This window comes from Amphiura filiformis, chromosome 6 (genome assembly GCF_039555335.1).
Source record: "Amphiura filiformis chromosome 6, Afil_fr2py, whole genome shotgun sequence".
NCBI lineage: Eukaryota > Metazoa > Echinodermata > Ophiuroidea > Amphilepidida > Amphiuridae > Amphiura > Amphiura filiformis.
The window spans coordinates 45455735-45473012 of record NC_092633.1 but is presented as its reverse complement, the minus strand read 5'-3'; the positions used below and the strand labels follow the sequence as shown (position 1 = coordinate 45473012).

General features: G+C 38.4%; 1 protein-coding gene and 1 long non-coding RNA gene across 2 annotated transcripts in view; one reads left to right on the top strand and one right to left on the bottom strand.

The window, feature by feature from the left end:
- LOC140155486 (liprin-beta-1-like) overlaps window positions 1-17278 on the bottom strand; it is a 167218-nt gene that overhangs the window by 63667 nt on the left and 86273 nt on the right. Inside the window, 1 exon segment of the mRNA XM_072178353.1 lies at window positions 4084-4215. Coding sequence (XP_072034454.1) covers window positions 4084-4215 — 132 coding nt within the window.
- Window positions 7300-9231, top strand: LOC140155487 (uncharacterized). The gene is made up of 2 exons (XR_011859389.1): window positions 7300-7536; window positions 8457-9231. It is a non-coding gene; the product is annotated as an uncharacterized lncRNA (long non-coding RNA).

Genomic DNA, 17278 nt, shown 5'->3' with positions numbered 1-17278 from the left:
GGAAAACAAGATCAATGTATTTGCAACATCTTGCTACAGAGTCATGTTAAACATCAAGCGTGTGGATCGGATTCCAAACGAAACCATCTACAACCTGACCAACACCACTCCACTGGTTGCCAGAGTCAAGATTCATCAACTCAAATATCTCGGCCATATACTGCGTCTTGAAGATGGCGAGCCTGTGAAAGAATATGCGCTTTATATTCCACCACATGGGAAGAGGAAACCGGGACGACGCGCACACTGTACTTACAGTATGTCCAGCACCTCCTGGGAGATACTGAAGGATGCTGCAGCCAAACAAAATTGTTTCGCTTGCCCAAGATCGCATTAGTTGGAGAAAGCTTGTAGTCGCCTGCTCCGCAGCCGACTGATGATGATGAAACTACAACTTTTACATTGGTATCTTCCTTGGGTTTTGGGAGCGCTGTGTCTTTATTTCTTGAACAATTTCAACGAATGAGGTCTTAAATTTGAGCTAAAAGACGCAGCTATTGGCTGCTGGTTCCAATTATGACATATATATGTCTTTGTTTAGGATATACAGGAGGTGAACATAACTGGTACCTTAATTTTTTGGCTTACTGTATATTGAACAATTTCTAAAGGACAAAAAATGTGAATCAATATCAAAGGATAGATACCAGAGTTTAAAAAAATTAAAATAAGAAAATGGAACACAAATGTAAAGACAGAGCAAAGACTGGGATTTAAATGAAAAAAAAAATAAAGACACTAAATTAAGTTATAGTATTTCTATGAACAGCCCTAGAATTAACCCACGGCACCCATGGCATTTTGCCGTGGGTGCCCATCCCCACTGCCGTAATGCCCTCAAAATATATGTCCTTTACCCAAGGCAGTCACTTGCCGTGCCCACTAATGAAGTTGCCGTCGGTGCCCCAGCCCTGCCCCTTCATTATAAAATCATCTATCTATGTTTGTGTGTGTTTTCTTCACTTTTGAGAAATTGTCTTGGTGCCCTTCTCAAATTTTCAACAGTTACCATGATGCCCTCTTGAAATATTACAAACTGCCGTGCTGCCTTGCCTTTTCAGTGAAATCCAAGGCAATTATCAACTTGCCCTAAAAAAGTTGCCGTGCCCCTTCAGATCCTTAATTCGAGGGCTGTCTATGAACTGGTACACCATCAGTTATCATAGTACCGCGGTGTATCCGGTCCCTGTGCGAGTGGTCAAGCTTTTGTCATGCTAAATAGAAATACTGCAACTTACTATGAATTACTGTCGAGAGAGCCTAGCTAATTATTAACATTATATTAATTACTTGTATCATTGTTTTTGCTTGTAATGTAATTATAACAATTCATCCTTCAATGGTTCAAAAGCATTTTGCATGAGTTTGAAATAGAGTAGTTTTTGTGACAAATCGCTGAAGAGTGGTTGAGTAATTAGTCAAGGAACTGTCGCTTTTTGCAGAAAAGACAGCTGACTTCTATATATATTTTTCTTTCATCACATCACCGACTACATACATCACTCAGTATTTAATATAGGCATGCACGGGCCTGTCACAATAATGTAATTTAAAGCCATCACCTTGGCTTTATAGGTCAATGAACTTGATATGAATCTTCACTCTTCAGACAGATAGACAGAAGGACACCCCTCATGAATAAAAGGACGACTTTGGTAACTTGAGCAGTCAAGTGATTCTACAATCTATACTAATCAATATTAATAACATTAAGACAATAGTTAGATGGCTCAACCAGTGTGCTTCTATATCATCGCGTATCAATGTAAATTTTTGTGTGCCTGCGAGCACATTGAGTACGGTTCACAGTTTGGGCAATTTCCCTGAACAGACATTCTTGAAATGCTTTAATGCTGTTATGGATGAATATTGATCAAAAAATTATATACTATGATGATCTACCAAATCAAATTAGGGTATATAAACATGAGCACCTGTGTTTATATTGCACAATCACTGTCTAAGCATACAAGAAGCTCATTCTAAAAGGGTTAAATTTCATTTTGTTTCTCCCTGATGATGACCACAGAGTCTGTACAGTACTTTGTCACACTCTTTACTCTCCTCATATTTCTTAGGAAAACCTAAGAAAAATTGTTGCCCTGTGCTGAGATACGTGAATGGATGCATTGATGACTCATTTGATTTAGTTTGCTTCCAAGGATATGATGCGTACTCTTAACACGAATATACAAGCCTAATTACATTTATTACCTTGTTAACTTGGTTTAAGCCTGGCTTGACCGACCCTTACATACAAAATTGCCTATTCCTGTCAGGACTGTAACTCAATTGCACTCAATGACTAGGTGGAAGATGCAACTATTACTAATCTAAGCAACAGCTTGCTTTTTTAGTAACCATCATGTGCTGTGTATTTGTCATTAATTGGGGGTCAAAAGCAGATCATTCTATTGATGCTACACTGTACAAACCAGTGATGATAGGCTTGTTTCTACCAGGCAAATCCTGTCGAATTCACATGGTACAATGTCATTGCCTTATTTGAGCTTTGCAGCTGCAGACATTATCTGCAAGTCCTGCAATGCATTATATCATTAACCCTATATGCCCTGGCTGCTTTTTGGTAGGGGGAGAGGGAAGAATGAAGGAAGGAAGAAAGAAAGAAGAAAACTTTTTTTTTTCTTGAGTGCGGTTTTGAACCACCGACCCCTCGGGTGCCAGACATGCGCACAGGCCTACCTTTCCACGGAGGTGTAGCTTTGCCAAGAAAATGAACAATTCTGAAATTAGTACTATTTTTTTTTAATTTGTAACTTGTCGTCTGCAGTTGACACCCGCATGGACAGGGTTAAGCGTCTGTGATTGATTGAAACATTAAGTCATGCATGCAACACTATGGACCACAATAACCTCATCCCAATGCCATAGTTCAATAACCTCAATGAAACAATAATAGAACAAAATTTGACCTCACTGTTGCGGAGTATGAGTTTTTGTACCCGAATTTTTCAAAGGTCATTCAATGAATGTGCAACTGTATTGGGGCTAAAGAACTACGCCCTGATAGATGAGCATGTTAAGGATCCTAGTGCAACACACCTTTCTATAATGTTCATCTACTAAAAAGTAGGTTCTTCTTCTTACATTAAATTATAGTGCATTTTGCCAAGTGAAGTCATCAGAGTGAATTCATTGTACGTAGCTTCAATCGTTAGGGTTCACTAAAAACGCTGAGTTACTTACACCACGCATTAAAAGATAACGCATAGATCATGTGCAAAACAGTTGCCGTAACATGTTGCATCACTGACAGCATTAGGCCCAAAACACTATAAGGCCAAAAAAAAAAAAAAAAAAGGTTTGTCTCAAAGCTGACGAGAAATTTAAAAACAAATGCGAAATCGATTTTTTTTTTTTTTTTTTTTTTTATTCGACTTTTTTCATGGTATTTTGTAGGCCCGAAAATACGAAAATAATAATTTTAAAAAAATATATATATATATATTGCCTACCTGGCCCTCTGTTGATCAGATTAGGTCAGTTTAGATTGTCATGTAATTTGTGAACAACTCACTGAACTGCCGGCCCGGCGTGAGTCGAAGAAAAGTGACAAAAATTTGACCATGAATTATGTTTTATAGTCAAAATATTCCACTAATTCGATTAATATAATGATATTTGGCCTAAACTTGAACTCATTTGAAATGAAATGTCAGTTTTATTGAGTTTTTACACTCATCCATGTGCTTGCAATGCTGTTGAATTCTGCACTTTGGCGATATTGGAACTGCATTTTATTGAATTCGCTAACTTTTAATATGGCATAAAGCAACATTTTTATAGTACTAAGTGCACTGCTTGGAAACTTTCTTAAAAAGCGAGATAGATGGTTTAGAATCACGGCGAGAAAATTTTGAGAAAAAAGTCTGACTCTCGCCGATTTTTTCTGGAAAAACTATAAAAAAAATTTTTGAAATAAAAAAATTTCCGCATTTGTCTTTTGTCAAATCGTGGGATTTTACAAACGCTGCGTCAGCTTTGAGACGAACCTTTTTTTTTTTTTTGGCCTAATACAAGCAGAAAGGTGACTTCACTTTCCGACATAGATTTAGTGCTTACCTCGGCATGAATGGCTCGTTCCTTGAGTGAAGCAATATCATTCTCTGCCCCGGTGTACTTTATTCTTAGGTTGGATATGTCGGTCATTAAATTCAACTTGTCGCTTTCCAATGTCGATCTTGCTGACATTTCCTGTGATACAAAAAATGATAATAATGATAATAGGTATGGAGATGAAAAGCAAGTTGGACAAAAGCATGACGTTACTGAAGGCATACAATGTTTGGTTTTTGAATGATACTATGGCTGAAAGGATTTTGAAGTTAACCCATTTTCAATGAATAAACTCATTTCCTTCTTCTGGCAATGTACATCTTCAAAGGAAATCAAGAAAACTAATTACAGTGGGACAAAATACAGAAGAGGACATCTTATGATAAGCCTTAGGTACCAATTTAGGTACCCCATGCTGCTACTTGCCTAAAATTGGACTTATTTTCCAAGTGTCAGACCACAGCAGTAATTTTACATAATTATTTTCCTTTCAATTTAACCACATTTTAAGACTCTGAAGCTCCCAATAGAGGTTATCCGTGTTCTATAAGCTGCATATCCTATCAGCGACTGCTAATACCTTGTTTAGGACTTTCAAAAGAAGTACCTGAATGTGCAACCATAACTGTTTCAAATTAACCCACCAAAGTCATGCCGGTAGCTCCGAGGTCATACATTGAATTGGTTTGAATGAGGAATACTACGGGAATTGAATTTCCTATTGGTAGCCTAGTGTGCGATGACGTAAGGGGCTTTATGATGCAGATGAGGCGGGAGGTTCGATGGCGGAGTAAGAGCGTGAGTGAGTCACTGACGGATTTCTAGGCGGCAACAGCGGTCATACCAAATTTGGCTCTGCTATATATCGAATTGGGTGTGGCATTGAGTGTAGTATTACATAGGCCTACATGCTAGTAAAATGTCTACTGGGGAACAATCAACATCAGCTACTGGACAAGCTAGCGCTGTTTTAACGGCAAAGGACATTTCAGCGATAGTGTCTGGCGCTATAGGAGGTGTACAGGGGTATATTGACAGAAAGTTAGAAGAGCAGAAGGAGGTGAGTGAGAAGGCAATAGAGAGTGCCGCGAGCAAGTGAAGAAAGCTGCTCAGCTGCAATTCAAATATAGAGGGAATCGCCTACAATTTGAGTTTAATTCCCAATTATTGGAACACCTAGTCAAATTAGAAGGCTATATTACAGAAGGAAAAGAGGCGGTGGCTCGAGGCGCAGTTCAAAAAGCAATAGCTGACGTTAAGAAAAGAAATAAATACATTCGCCTGGCCGACAAATCAAGCGAAGGGTGGAGGGTGATTGATGAGTACGTGGAAGAGGAACTGGCGTCTGATAGCGACGATGAAAAACGCATCAGAAGTGCGCAAGCCAGAGCGGCAACCAAGCGCAAGAGGCAAAGTTCAGGGAAGCAAAGAGCGGGTAAGGCGTTTCAGGGCAAGAGATGGGCAGCTGATGCTAGTAATACTAGTGCTTCTGATAGCAATAGCTTTTTTCGAGGCTCTTACCCACAGAATAAATACCAGAGTCATCAGTTTGGCTTCACGAGTTACGGAAGACGACCAGGCCCCTCTGACAGGTGCTTTGGCTGCGGCAAAATGGGTCACTGGAGAAGAGAGTGTAATAGTGGAAACACACAGTCACAACAAGGCAGCAAAGATGGCAGCGCCCATCAGCAGTGGTAGTGTTGATTCTGTGGGAGAAGCCGGGTGTTGGATATGGATAATAAAGGTATGTGGGAGTGCAGAGTGAATATTGGCCAATAAAGATAAGCTGCATAACATAATTTTGTGCTGGTGTCAAGGCTGGGTGCACACAGTGTTGCATTTGGTTAGGTAGGATATTCATGACAATTGGCATATCTGTATCTCTACGTGCGTATAGAGAAAGCATATCGATCAAGGTGCTCATGTATGACATGGATATACACGCAAGCGGAAAGCTTAGGTACATCCTTTTTTAAATATAAGAAGCATGTGTTCGAGTGTACAGGCATGAATGAGATAAGCGATACAGTTCATAATATGAAAATTCCTCGGATGCAAGGCCTGAACCTATAATGAATGTAATAATAATATGATAATGATTACGATGTAAACATTTTTGCCATAGGTAATCCGAAATCCAGCAGGGAAGGAGAGGAAATAGCCTGCGTCAAGTATGTCGAATGCAAGTTGTTCAAGACAAGTAGAGGACAGAGTGAGCGGTACGATTCTAACTTATTCTATAAGAATAATTTTTACGAATATGAACAAGGAAACTCGCAACCTATTGTGAAAGACAGAATGAAAGCTGCGTATGAATTTTGGGTTTCAATAGGTGCTAACCCTGAAGTATTAGGCATTGTATCTGACGGATATAAATTGCCATTTATTTCGACACCAACACCGGTTTTCTTGAAGAATAATAAATCTGCATTAAAGCATGCAGATTTTGTCCTTACAGCAGTGAATGAACTTTTGGACAATGGGTTGATAATTGAGAGATTCAATATGCCTTACGTTATTAATCCACTTTCTGTTTCAATTCAGAACTCCGGCAAAAAGAGGTTGATTTTGGACTTACGTTATGTGAATAAATTTTTGTGGAAAGATAAGGTGTCATTTGAAGATTGGAGGGTGGCACTTGAGTTTTTTCAGAAAGGAGATTACATGTGCTCCTTTGACCTTAAGTCGGGGTACCACCATATGAATATTTTTGCCGAGCATACAGAGTATTTGAGTTTTAGTTGGGATTTTCAAGGCAGCACTAGATACTTCTCCTCTACCGTACTCCCCTTCGGTCTGGCAACCGCGCCAGTACATCTATACAAAAGTTTGAGACCATTGGTTAAGCATTGGAGAGCGAAAGGAATTTGTATGGTATTATATTTAGATGATGGGTGGGTGAGAGCGAATCACGGTGGAGGAATGTGCGATTGCTTCAGAAGTGGTTAAGAATGACTTGCTAGCCGCAGGGTTGGTCCCAAATAAGGAAAAATCCAATTGGAAGCCTACTCAGCAAATAGATTGGTTGGGCTTGACATGGGATGCGAAGCAAGGTTCAATTGCGGTAACAGAAAGTAGAGTGTCTGATATTTTGGGCTGTATTGATCCTGTATTAAGATCCATGCCATATGTTACTGCTAGAGTTTTGGCCTCCTTAGCTGGTAAAATCATATCCCCTTTTTCCTGTTGTGGGTCCTATTAGTCAGCTGAAATCAAGGTTTCTGTACCATGAAGTTACAAAACAGTTTCATTGGGATAAGGTATTCAAAATTCCTTCAGACAGTAGTGCAATTGATGAGATATTCTTTTGGAAGAATAACACTGTTTTGTTAAATAACAGATATTTGTTGAAATATGCTTTACCACAGGTTGTTATGCATACAGATGCAAGTGGCAGTGGGTGTGGCGCTCAGTGTGGACTGCTTAGATTTAGCCAAACATGGGATTTGGTTGATACAGGTAAAAGCTCCACTTGGAGAGAAATGAAAGGAGTGCTGTTGGCTTTAGAAGCCTTCCTGCCCAGGATTAAGGACAATTCAGTTAAATTGTTCACAGATAATAGAGGTGTAGTGGCTATAGTGAATAAGGGCAGTATGAATCTAGAGTTGCAAAACTTAAGCCTTGAGATTTTCAGACTGTGTAAAAAGAATAACATCAATTTGGAAGTCCAGTGGGTTCCAAGAGAGAATAATGCACAGGCTGATCAGCTGAGTAGAGAAATCGATTTCGATGACTGGGGTGTAAGTAAGGAATTTTTCCAGTTCATGGACAAGGTGTGGGGTCCTCACACAATTGATCGGTTTGCCGATAACTTCAATGCTAAGTTAGAGAGATTTAATTCCAAATTTTGGTGTACAGGTTCGAATCATGTGGATGCTTTTTCGATCAGTTGGGATGGGGAGAACAATTGGATTGTTCCTCCAATTCATTTAGTGCCTAAAGTAATCAAGCATTTGAAAGTTTGTAAAGGCATATGGGACGCTTCGTAATACCAGACTGGCCTTCAGCACCATTTTGGCCTTTGTTATTCAGTCATAATAGCTGTTGGGCAGGCATAGTTGCACAGGTGATAAGATTTTCGGATCCTTCCCATATTTTTGTGCAAGGTCGGAATCATAAGTCATTGTTCGGATCTCAGAATATGAAAAGTCATGTTCTATGTGTAAGGATAGAACCAGAGAAGTAACTGTGGCATTGTATGTGTGAGTTCTTGGAGTTGTAAATCCACTGGGTAAACCCAAGAAGTATGTCAAATCTCACTGGAGATGGAGACATAAGGAAATTTGAGATTGTATAGTGCTAATTAACATAATTGCAAATTGTTTTCCTGTGCGACAGAGAAGATATATAACATTTTGTTTTTTGTTTACATTGTGCAGGGAAGCAGAATATAATGGTGTTTTGAAGAAAATTTTGGACTCCTCAAGGGCCAACAGTACGGTTGCAAAATACAAGAGAGCGTTTAAATTATGGGAAGACTGGTGTAGAGGCAAAGGGCTGCGTCCCCTCCCTGCTAGCCATGAAGAATTAGCAAGGTACTTTGTGCATTTGTACAACAATAATGTTCCGTACTCTTCAATTGAGTCGAGCTATTATGCTATCAAGTGGCACTTTGACTGTTCACCACAGGTGGATAACAATCCATGTGACATGAAGTTTGTGAAATTACTTATAGACGGGCTGAAAAGGATTTTAGCCAAGCCAGTGGTTCAAAAGGAACCTATCACAGCAGATATGCTTCTTAAAATCGTGGATAAATTTGGTCAAGGTGAAAATTTGATGCATATCAGAATGTGTGCCATGTTATTGGTGGCATATGCAGGGTTTTTTAGATACGATGAGTTATCTAACCTCAGGCTTTGTGACGTAAAAATATTTACATCACATGTTAAGTTTTTCATAAACAAAAGTAAGAATGACCAGTACAGGGAAGGGGCTTGGGTTGTAGTGGCTGCATCCGGCAAAGAGACTTGTCCAGTTGGTATGTTGCAGAAGTATATTAACCTTGCAGAGTTGGATTTATCTATGGAAGATTTTTTGTTTAAACCTGTTCTTTTTAGAAAATCAAAGCAGGTATATCAGATAAAGAAAGGGAAGTTATCATATAGCAGATGTAGAGAAATTTTACATTTCGCCTTGAAAGAAATTCAAGTAGACCCTAAGAGATATGGCTTGCATAGCCTGAGATCTGGAGGGGTGTCGGCAGCAGCAGCACTAGGGGTACCAGATAGATTGCTGAAGAAGCATGGGAGATGGAAAACAGATGTTTCCAAAGATAGGTACGTTAAAGAAGAACTTGCTAACCAACTGCAGGTATCTTCTAGTTTAGGATTGTAAGTAGAAGCCTGCATAAATTTCTGAAGTGTAAAGGACAGGCAAACATAGTCAAAAAATGTATCTTATAAATGAGAGAAGTAAAGTAGCTTTAAGAAAGTAGTATAAAAGGTTAAACTGAAGATTGTGATGTGAAATGAATTGATAGTTTAATAATAATTTACATTGAGAACATACATACGTATTCTGCCCGTTCTTTAGTATCTGACATGGGGAGCATAGAGGCTATGAGCCCGTCGCCGAAGATCCGTGCTCCCCTAAATGTGTATATTAACATGTGTTTGTTGCAGGAGGACAAAAGGCGCAATGGGAAATAATTTATTTCCGGTTGAGCCTGCGAATTAGGAAATAATTGAATTTCCTATTGGTAGCCTAGTGTGCGATGACGTAAGGGGCTTTATGATGCAGATGAGGCGGGAGGTTCGATAGCCGGAGTAAGAGCGTGAGTGAGTCACTGACGGATTTCTAGACGGCAACAGCGGTCATACCAAATTTACAGGTATAAAGGTTTGAAGAGATAACGGTACCTTAGGAGTTCATTCCTAGGTTGAGCATTGGTTTATAGGAAGGTGGAACTTATGGGCATATGAGTTAATGTAGGTGTGGCAGTTATCTTTTTACAGGTACGCATAAGAGAGTATGGAGAAAGAAAGGATAAACGGCTTGACTGGACTTGGGTGAAGAGTATATATGTATCGGAGGACAAGAATGGGCTTTGGATGGAGTGGTTTAGGACATGAGTGATTAAGACAGACAGAATGGAGGTGCAGAAGTGATGTAGAGAAAGGTACTGGGGTTGAAGGTCGGGAGGAGATGGGGTAAGTGATGATATTTTCTTGTACCAGCTTCTGTCCGCTATGAGCCCGTCGCCGAAGATCCGTGCTCCCCTAAATGTGTATATTAACATGTGTTTGTTGCAGGAGGACAAAAGGCGCAATGGGAAATAATTTATTTCCGGTTGAGCCTGCGAATTAGGAAATAACCAGCGCCTTTTGTTAGAAGTCACACATGAGTGAAGTGGATAACCTCTATTGCAATAACAATGGGTTGTGTGACCATGTATTGATCAGCGAGTAACTTAATCCCAATAAGTACCGAAAGTTTTTTAAGTCAAATGCTTTTTTGCCCAATAGGGTGATTTATGTTCTAAATTTGGGTAAAAAGCCAAATATCCGATATTGGGTGATTTTTTTTCTTTTTGAGTTCTTAAAAAGTGGGCTACTTGAGAATCATGCACCATAGCCTCCACAACTCCACAACTGTTGTCTGTACTGAAACAAAATTTCCAGTGCAGTAGTTGTAGTCCTTGCCCCTATAATATACAGATCTTACTTGTCACCAATGTGCTATAATTTTTGAGAAAAATGCAAAAATAGGCACAAAATTGGACAGGGGTGTAGTACCCCCTTAAATTTGAGAAACCCTCTCCTGGTATGGCAAGCTTGTAGAATGCTACCATTAAAGTTTAAGTGTTTTAGATTACAAGGGAAGTTGATATTAATAGCAAGCCATGGTATTTTGATGTCGACTCATTATAGCAAATTAGATATTGATGACACCATTAGATAGACACACTAGATGGGTGACCTATATACATTTATTTTGATAATAATTACTAGTTAACCTATATTGTCATGTCATTATATATCAGTGTCACAAGTTCAACGAAGAGAATTCATAACCTCATGAATATATGCGATATATCGTATGTACTTTTTGCCCCTGAACATGGATGAAGCAAACCATTCAATATAAAGTCTACACCTACAAGGCTTTATCCATGTTCAAGGGCCAAAAGTAAATGAGGTGTTTTCTGCATGTACTTTTGGCCCTTGAACATGGATGAAGCAACCTCTTCAATATAAAGTCTACACCTACAAGGCTTCATCCATTTTCAAGGGCCAAAAGTACATATGAGGTTTTCCCGCCCAGTGACGATATGTTTAATCCAATCACAGATAATAACTTTTAAATACGCAGATGCAAATGCAGGTTATTGAACAAGTATGACCGCATCTCGTGAAGTAGCTAAAAGTATGCTGTACAATGATCGCGTAACGCGTTCAAACAATTTACGCAGATGCTGGTCGCCGCATGATTTTGTGCTGGTGTGATTGGTTGCTAGCAATATTTCCCAAATCTATTTTTTACACAGAAAACAAAAAGGGCCGCGCCGGGGCTTGAACCCGGGACCTCAGTGGTGCAAAGCGAGGGAACTACCGCTGCGCTAACTCGCCCTCAATATTGGTATTAATTATGGTATTAATTAAAGCAACAATGTATGATTTGCTCACACTAACACTTTGGTTCAATATACATTTTATAGCAATAATTTGATAATTTACCCAACTGATTACTTCTGGTAATATATGTGATCAAGCAAAATCAGATATAGCCAAACAAAGACAATAATTTCTTGTGTTGCATATTGTTTTAAAACACTTCAACTGTTCATATCTTTGGAACTAAATATTCAATATCAATGGGGTTTTCTGCAAAATGTAGCTTTGCAAATGTTTTATACAATCATGCAAAAAACTGAAAATTCAATATGCCTTCCGACTTCCAACTGATTTTGGTTGATCATACTGTAGGGTACGGTGGCTCAGTGGTTACGGCCCGAGAGCTTGCTCGACGTGCATGGGTTCGATTCCCCGTGTCACCACCATGTTGCGCCCTTTGGCAAGACACTTTGCCTCGCTTGCCTCACCCCACCGAGGTGCAATGGGAAGCTGTTAGGGGTAGTCACAGTCGTTGTACTGATGGACCCTCGCCACTTGTAGGCTGCAAACGTGGTTCCGACATATTCTAATGACGGCAGAATAAATGTAAAGTGCTTTGAGGCTGTTTACGGCATAAAGCGCTATATAAATATCTACATTTATTTATTTATTATTTATACCACATAATGTCTATTTGTCATGCAGTTGATACTATTACAGAAGACTGCAATACACTGCAGTCTTATTTTCTTTACATTAAGGCACAATTTCTGTAAACACAGACATGAAATCTAATTTGACATAGAATTAAGTCTACATCTGACACAAACATACCCTCCACCTGTCCATTAATACAATTTAAAACAATGTCGGCCGGCAAGACTGACAGCATACCTAATGTCATCCTCTACTTAACACTAGCCATATAAGTGAGCATTACTGCATTCTGTATACAATATGCAAGTAAAAAAGAGCCACATTGTATGTTATGATTATAGCTGAACTTTACTTAACCGACTATAAATCCCAAGTTGTATTTTTCCCATCGGCCTCCATCTGTGCCTGGGTAAATGCCATAATAAGCTTTAATGTAGGTCTCCCTCCGCTGATTGAGAATGCTGAATTAGTTAGTCAAATTGTATGCTGCACGTACCGCTGCATCCATGGCATCTTCCTAACATATCCTAGTCTAATTGGTTTGAATACTAAACCAGTCATCCAGAAGAATCAAAATAACTGACGCTAAAGTGAATGGCACATTTTCTTTCCTTAAACTGTTCCTATTTTTAAATACATTTCCCTTTTAACTAAAAATAATATATTGGTTTGCTGTTCTATGCATTAAAGAGTTTATTTGAAGATATACATCTGATGTACCATGTTGTACCAGCTCAAACATCAATAATAGGTCACGTGATACATAAAATGAATGCATGTTTCCGGACTAGTGGAGATGTGCATCAAAGAAAATACACATGGAGTATTGCTCAAAATGACGCTCTAACACTTACGGCACATTAATAGTTGCTTGAAATTCTAAGAAGACCTTTTTCAATGTAAGTCACTTGATATGTTGCATACATAACTCTGGTGCCAGAGCTTCTCTTACAAAATGTAAGGAAACAACTAATATGTATACTGTGCCACCCAAAAAGTATCCAAGTGCTTAAAACAAAAGCTATATTTTAATGACATTAAATCTAAATTGCAAAATAAAGTAGTCAATATTATTTTGTTTTATATACCAAATCTTAAGATTCTTGTCATCTGTTTGGTTAAAAGCATCGATTTTGTGAAGATAAATTAATAGTTTCAATGCAAGCGGCAAAGATTACAATCAGCGATTTCCACATAATTGTAGCGCAAGCAACAACATTAAACGCGTCGCGTAATATCATTTTACGCGGGAACAACGCACACACAGAACTATGCCCGGGGAATAGTTACTTTTGTGGGCATAGTCAAAACTATGCCCACGCTTTTAACCAATCAGATGGCTGGAATCTTTAGATGAGGTAATGATATAATGAAGTTTATCATTTAAAAATACTACAATAGGAACATGATTTTATTCCAACCTGTACACCAGGTATCATTCCTCTGCAAAAGCAAATACTTCCTAAATGTAAAAGAGTGAAATTTTCACTCCCTGTCAAGAGTGAACTGATTTTCACTCCTATCCAGTAAAATTGGCTCCTATTCGAGTGACAAGAGAGTAATATAATTTACTCAAAAAGATTGATTATAGTTTTCACTCAATTAAGAGTGAATTACCACTGTTTTGGAGTGAGAGTCATTTCATTTCCACTCTTTTGAGAGTGGGTTTCAGTCTTTTTAAGAGTGAGAAAACACTCTTTTGAGAGTGAAATATTTTCACCCTTTACAAAGAGTGATTTTCACTCTTCAAGGACTGGTCCCTAGAGTCACTCTTTGTAAGAGTGAATCTTTGTAAGAGTGAAAATTCACTCTAAAGAGTGAATTTTCACTCGAGTATAATTGCAACTCTCAAGTCTATCACCTATTTCGCCTGAGCTACCCTAAATTTAGTTTGACCAAGTTAGTATTGATTTCAGAAGAGTGCATAGCATTTGCCATTCATTACTGCAAATATTTTTCATATTGTTCCATGTCAAATTTGGTTAACTTTCATTATATGTTTATTATAGTCCAGTGCATTTCTATGTTAGCATTTTCCATCAATGTTGTATATGTTTTTCATAATTGTTCTCTTTAAAATTTGGTTAACTTTAATTTCATGTTAAGTACATAGTGCATTTCTTTGTTAAGGTTTTTTGTTAGATGATTTAGACATCATATATGTGATGCGATCAAGCAAAATCAGTTGGAACTCGGAAATATTACATTTTCAGTTTCTTATAGGGTAGTAAAAAAAATGCACAAAGCTGCATTTTGCAGAAAATCCTATTGAAATTGAACAACCAGTTCCAAATATATGAGCAAATAAGGGGGTACTACACCCCTGGCCAATTTTGTGCCTATTTTTGCATTTTTCTCTAAAATTATAGTGCATTGGTGACAAGTAAGATATGTATATTATAGGGGCAAGGACTACAACTTCTGCACTGGAAATTTTATTTCAACACAGACAACAGTTGTGGAGTTATAGTCAAAAATGAGGGAAAACCAATATTTGATCAATAAAACAATAACTACTTGCCTTGAGTTGCTGAATTTTTCCTAAGCCTTTTCTGAGCAAGGTTGTTGAAGGTACCCTATGATTGTTTTCCAAAAATCTTCCCCCCCTCCCTCCTTTTGACTTGCTAAAATCTCTTGTCTCCTCCTTCCACCGGAGCTTGCCCTCCCTCTCCCCTGCCGGGCAGATAATTAAATTGTGAGCCCCTTTCTCATTCAGCAAATTTGTATGCAGGTTAATTTACAAGCTATAAAAATGTACATAGTGGCAGTGCTACACCTCCTTAACATTACACAACAGCATTTTAATGTATGGTACATTTTATTTATCGTTGAATGATTTCAAAACTACAATTCTGCTTGATTTCCATGTTTACTCAATGTAGTACTTCATCTGAATGCATAATGCACAGACGTATATAAAATGCCATAACCCTTGCCGTCAAATAACCTGTTACTATATACCAATACGAGATCTATATTTAGAATTTGTCTAGAGCTGTGAGACCAAAATTTAATTTCTTAAATTGCTTATACAGCCTAGCTAACCTACTCAAGCAAACTCTCACCCTACTACCTAACACGGACTATAAACATTGATCCAGTCACTCGGCCGGCGTGACTTCGGGCTGTTTTAATTTGCTGACGGCGACAGTCTTGGAGGCTTGACCAGTTTACTGTAAAAACAATATATGAATTCATATAGTACACAAACCACTGCTACATACATGTTGTTCCTTTCACCTAATCAAACCATTCAAAGAAAGCTGACACAAAGGAGAACTGGTTTAATGACATGGATTTGCTAATTAATGCTTTCTTAATTAATACAACAATGTAAGTCATGAGAACTTTGTTAAATTTGTACTTTCTCGATATTAATACAACATATTTACTTGATTATTATATTTCCTTCTGTGGTATCACTCTATAGAAAAGTACAAAGGTTCTAAGAAGAACCTAAAATAAATGGTTCTAGAGCTGTTGTGTATGTGGACTTTAAATGGTTCTACAAAGAACAGAAATAGGTTCTGAAAAGGCCAGAAAGAACCATTTTAGACCTGAAAAGGGTTCTGGAAATGCTAGAAAGCAATTGGTTCTTTCAATTTTCAAAAACACTTTTCTCTTCAGGGTTCCACTCTCTTAAATTGAAATATTTCAATCTTTTAATGATTGATAATAGGAATCAATCTAAATAGATTGAAAAATAGATTGAAATGGGTTTTTTTATTGGACTCGTAAAGTTCTCTTTTTGTAGACTGATTTCACTATCCAATCATGTGTTACTCCTAATGTACTGCCAAATGGTATGTGTTGCATATCAGAGCACGATGTCAAAACACGTAAGGCAGCAGCTTGGAGAGCATGTAACAGCCTAAACAAGATCTGGAAGTCTGCTCTACCAAAGAAATTAAAACTGCGAGTTTTCAGTGCAACAGTAGAGTCTTGTGTTAACATATGGATGCGAAGCCTGGACCATAACTCCAAAACTATCTAAAGAGCTGGACGGCTGTTACACTCGAATGCTTAGGGCAGTGTACAACATCCATTGGAAGCAGCATATAAACAACAAAGAGCTGTATGGAGACCTGCCAAGACTCTCAGAGAAGATTAGAGAAAGGAGGACACGCTTCGCTGGACACTAGCTGCTTCAGGAGTAAGTGCGAACCTGTCGCCAATCTGATAACCTGGACCCCCAAACACGGAAAAAGAAAACCTGGAAGACCACCCATTACATACGTAGATGTTCTCAAGCAGGACACTGGACTACAAGCATCAGACCTGGGTACGGCAATGCAGGACAGGAGGATATGGAAAGCTGTTGTGGTTCGGGAAAACCACCAAATAAGCAAGTAAGCAAGCATATCGAATGAGATTTCAAACATTTTTAGAGTGAGTGTTTTCAATCTGGAAAGGATTTGTCCCTAATTTGGGATGGCAAAAGATTGAAAAACAATGAAAATCAATCCTTTCTACTAAAAATTCAATTGAAAAAGATTTACCCCTAACTTTATCACTAGAAGACTGGGAATCACTCCTTTTGTTTGAAAATGCAAATCACCCAACTGAATAAACAGTCAAAAACGATAAACCCTAATTTGGGAGAACAAAGGATTGAAAATTAAATCGGGCAATTTAAGAGAGCACATACAAAGTCAATGTTTGTCGGGATGTGTCAACGGTCCATGCCTTTGTTGGTGTGGTGTGTGTGGATGCAGAGTGGGGTGTGGGGGTGCGTGTTTGGTGCGAGCTGAGGGTATTACTACAATGATGATATCACACAAAACTTCACACATCAGTGGTTTCGTGCAACAAAGATTACTCTAAATTTGTTCCCCATATAGCCAAATGGTGAACTTTGTCGCTGCTCATCCCTTTTTAAGGGATTTTTTTAATTCTAAGAGTGTAAAGCAATTTGAATATCTTGGGATAGGTCAATTTTACTTGTAGATATTACCATCAATTGCACATCAATGAATAGGTAATCTTTT